The sequence below is a fragment of the Saccopteryx bilineata genome, chromosome 4, assembly GCF_036850765.1.
Source record: "Saccopteryx bilineata isolate mSacBil1 chromosome 4, mSacBil1_pri_phased_curated, whole genome shotgun sequence".
In the NCBI taxonomy this organism is placed as follows: domain Eukaryota; kingdom Metazoa; phylum Chordata; class Mammalia; order Chiroptera; family Emballonuridae; genus Saccopteryx; species Saccopteryx bilineata.
The window spans coordinates 266,598,465-266,602,799 of NC_089493.1; the positions used below are offsets into that span (position 1 = coordinate 266,598,465).

Genomic DNA, 4,335 nt, shown 5'->3' on the forward strand with positions numbered 1-4,335 from the left:
TCTCTCTCTTCCCCTCCCGCAGCCAAGGCTCCATTGGAGCAAAGATGGCCCGGGCGCTGGGGATGGCTCCTTGGTCTCTGCCCCAGGCGCTAGAGTGGCTCTGGTTGCGGCAGAGCGACGCCCTGGAGGGGCAGAGCATCGCCCCCTGGTGGGCAGAGCGTCGCCCCTGGTGGGCGTGCCGGGTGGATTTCGGTCGGGCGCATGCGGGAGTCTGTCTGACTATCTCTCCCCGTTTCCAGCTTCAGAAAAGGGAGAGAGAGAGAGAGAGAGAGAGAGAGAGAGAGAGAGAAAGAAACATCTGTTCCTGTATGTGCCCTGATGGGGGGTCGAACTGGCAGCAAACTCTGAGCTCTGGGACGAAGCTCTAACCAGCCGAACTATCCAGCCAGGGCTCTTTCTGTTCTGTGCCACCCCTGAGGTGTCACTAAGATGTGAAAATACAGGTCACCACCTTATCCCTCTACTTTGTGACTGGGGGCCAACCTTTAGTAAAATGCAAGAAGAATGAGTGCCAGTGGGAGCTTAGGTAGGACCCTTGGGGCTTCCCCCTGCCTCCAAACATTTTGTCACCTGCGGCCCTAGGGGGATTTCTATTTCCCAGGCCCTGGAGGAATGCGGGGAGGTACAGCCTGTTTTGTTCGCACTGACTGCTCAAGTTCTGTCCTGACTGTGTAGGCCTTGCGGACCTTCTCTGGCAACACTGCTGGGCAGGCCGGATTCTGCAGTTGATGTCCCTAGGGACAGGACATGAAAGACAAATATCCCAGTTTTCATGCAGTGAAGTGGGAGGGAGGCAGGTAAAGGGAAGTCTCTAGTGGCAACTGGGTTGCCATGGTAACTCAGACCCCACCCTAGGGTATCTGTGAGGTCACCTTGCCTCTCTCAGTTGGAGGTGGGGTAGGAGGCCAGACATGGAGGCTGCCCCTCCCTTCAGCACCAGCCTCTTGGGGATTCTGCTGGTGGTGGTGAAGCTCTTCATGCTGGTGAGTGAGGCGGGGGCTGAGGGGCTAGGGCGATACACCTGGCCCTTCACAGCTACCTCATAGCTGCTGGACCTGGTGATCTGTCCTGAGCAGAGGAACTAAGTGCCTGCCTGCCTCCTGGGGTAATCTGACAGCTGCCTGCAGGCCCACCCCAAGCCACAGTGCTGGCATTTTCTTTGACACTTGAACCAATTGAGCCACTGGCTGCATGAGGGGAAGAGGGAGAGAAGGGGAAGGGGAGGAGGAGCAGATGGTTGCTTCTGTTTGCCCTGACTAGGAATCAAACCCAGGACGTCCATACACTGGGCTGATGCTTTATCCACTGAACCACCAGCCAGGGCCCCATCCATGTTTTAAAGGATGCAAATGCTGACAACTGGGTCACATCTCTAAATCACAGCTTCTCAGTGGGCTGAGTTATCAGAAGAGGGTCCCCTGCTGTGGCATAGAAAGGAGAAATTACATGGTGCAGTAGAGACAGACAATTGGATTTGAATTTCGGCTGCTCCATTCTTTAGCTGTGTGACTTTGGGCAAATTAATCTACCTCTCTGAGCCTCTGTTTTTTCTCCAATGACTGATTTTATAGGATCATGTGGGATATAATAGGTTGCTTTTCTCCTTGGTCTCAACATTATCAGCTGGTGTGGGGTGGGGTGCAGCTACCATTTCCTATCTTCATCCTAATTCCTCCCCTAGCTAGACCTCTGGGTTCCCTTCCTTCCCCAGCATAGCTTCCACCCCTCAGCTCTGCTGATCCCTGCTATGGTGGGACATGCAGCCAACCCCAGATGGCTGCCTCTCACACTCTCCCTTAGGGCTCCAGATAGTCTGTGGACAGGGATTCACGGGGCTCCAATTGGTGGGCTGGTGTTATCAGGGGCTGGGGGCTTCCGGGCTCTGAGAAGGGATCATTCAGCTCCCGGACTCGAGTGAAACTGTCTCGTTTACAGACTCTTTCCCTGTCCAACTCCACTCTTCCACCCAATGGATGGGAGACACCATATCCACTCTGTCACCCAGGACAGAAATCGGGACATCTTCTTGAGTCCCTCCTTGTCTTTCATCCCTCTCAGTAGGTCAGTCATTAATTCTGTCACTGTCTCCCATGCCTTATATCTCTCTTCTGCTAATGACACTGCCTTTTGCTCCCAGCTGTCCTTATGACCCCAAGAAGCAAATTATGTGAGAGAAAGCCCAGATGTTTGGGAGAGGAAACTGACCTAGGTTCAAATTCTGCAGGATTAGAGGGCTGAAGGGGATGGTCACTCCTCATATCATTGTCATTATCATCAGGTTCATCATCATCATCAGTCAAACTCCTTCAGTCTGGAGTATGATATATAATTATTCAAATCCACACAAAAGAAAATCAAATATAATGAGACACCTTTTTGAAGGTCCCTCCTGAGAATAGAGTCCTTAGAAGTGAAGAGATAAGAATCATTATTATGTGTGGGAAAACTGAGGCCATGAGAAGAGGAGGGGCTTGCCCAAGGTGACCTTGCAGCCCCAACCCCTGAAATAGAACTCAGGAGGGTGGGATTCTTGCCCCGTGTGAGTGGCTGTAGGTGATGATTGTCTCTCTCTCCTCCCTCATCTGGTTCAGAACATGGTTCACCTCTATCATTTCCTGCTCCACAGGATCATGCTCTTCAAAAACTGGCTGACAGGGCTGGTCCAGGAGGCCCAGGGGTCCCGTGACCAGCAGGCACACCCCCTGCCCAGGCTTGTAGCCTGCCCAGTGGGCTGGGTTCTACAAGCTGGGCTATCACTGATAGAGGTCCCTATGTGGTTGGTGCTGAGGGCACCCAGGCTAGTGTGGGAGGTCATGCTGGGCTGTATCTGGGACCTGGGCCTGGACCCGAAATGGCTAGGTGCCTGGGAGCATCTGGGCCAGTCTGTGGCCACCTGGATGGACCTTCTTCTGTCATGTTTGCACAACTTGATGCTGGTGGCCTTGTTGCTGCTGCTGCTGACCTGGAGGCTGTGCTGGAAGGCCCACCGCTGCAGCCTGGACTGGCTGCACATTGAGGTGGGTGGGCAGGGTACAGGCTAGGCTGCTGAGGGCAGGCCTGGGGCACTGGGCATGGCCAGAGCTGGGCCGAGAGCAAGCAGCTGGACAATGCAGCCATGGGAGTTGGTGGTGGCCGCCTGCCCATCCTCTTGCCCCCTCCAGGCTCTGCTGGAGAACCACGTGGTGCTGGGGCTGCTGGCTCTGCTGAAGCGTCTGTACTGGTGGGTGGAGAGCACCACAGCGCTCGCCTCCTGGCACCTGGTCTATCTTGTCACTTGGACCACCTGCCTTGCCTTCCACCTGCTGCAGGCTGCCTTTGAGCACACGGCCCAGCTGGCCCAGGCCCAGGCCCAGGCCCAGGCCCAGGAGGCTGAGCCTCAGGAGGCCTCAGGGCCTTTGTCTCAGTCATCAATCCATGAATCCCTGACTCCCAAGGCTGGGCCTGTCCTGCCAGAGTGTGGAACCCCCGGAGAATAAATATATCCCCATCTGCCTCTCCTGGTCTGGCCTGGCCTAGAGACTCACTCTTTATTCTTCTTTTCTATGTGCTGGAGGGATGTGCATGCCCATGTGAATGCATGTGTGTATGCATGTATGTGAGTATATGTATGTGCGTGCATTTGTGCTCTAGGGCTGCCTCTGGAAGGAAATCACAATCTTTGAGCATATAATACTTGCCAGATAACCACCTCAGACACTTTACACACAGAATTTTGTTTAAATCTCATAGCAACATGAGCATCAGATTTTTATTATTTTATTTTTTTTTATTTTTTATTTTTCTGAAGCTGGAAACGGGGAGAGACAGACAGACTCCCGCATGCGCCCGACCGGGATCCACCTGGCACGCCCACCAGGGGGCGATGCTCTGCCCCTCTGGGGCAGAGGCCTGGGGCAGAGGCCAAGGAGCCATCCCCAGCGCCCGGGCCATCTTTGCTCCAGTGGAGCCTTGGCTGCGGGAGGGGAAGAGAGAGACAGAGAAGAAGGAGGGGGGGATGGAGAAGCAAATGGGCTCTTCTCCTATGTGCCCTGGCCGGGAATCGAACCTGGGTCCCCTGCACGCCAGGCCGACGCTCTACCGCTGAGCCAACCGGGCAGGGCCAGCATCAGATTTGATTAGCTCAATTTTCCAGATAAGAAAATTGAGCCTCAGATGGTTGAACAATCCCAAGGTCTCAGAGTAAATCAGGGGAAAAGCTAACACTGGACCCTAGATTTTTTGTTTCCCAGAACCCCTAACTTTCTCTAGTCCCTTATTCCTGGCTGTCAGGATCGTTGGTGTCCAGTGCTTTAGAGGAGATGGGTAGTTAGAGACTATGGCCTTTGGGGGGTGCCA

At 54.3% G+C, this 4,335-nt stretch overlaps 1 protein-coding gene across 1 annotated transcript; it reads left to right on the top strand.

The window, feature by feature from the left end:
• The first annotated feature begins 911 nt into the window (after positions 1-911).
• TMEM270 (transmembrane protein 270) lies at positions 912-3,476 on the top strand. Its single transcript, XM_066276829.1, has 3 exons — positions 912-992; positions 2,592-3,017; positions 3,162-3,476. Exons 1-3 carry the CDS (start codon positions 912-914, stop codon positions 3,474-3,476), a joined length of 822 nt encoding a protein of 273 aa, XP_066132926.1.
• Positions 3,477-4,335: the final 859 nt, after the last annotated feature.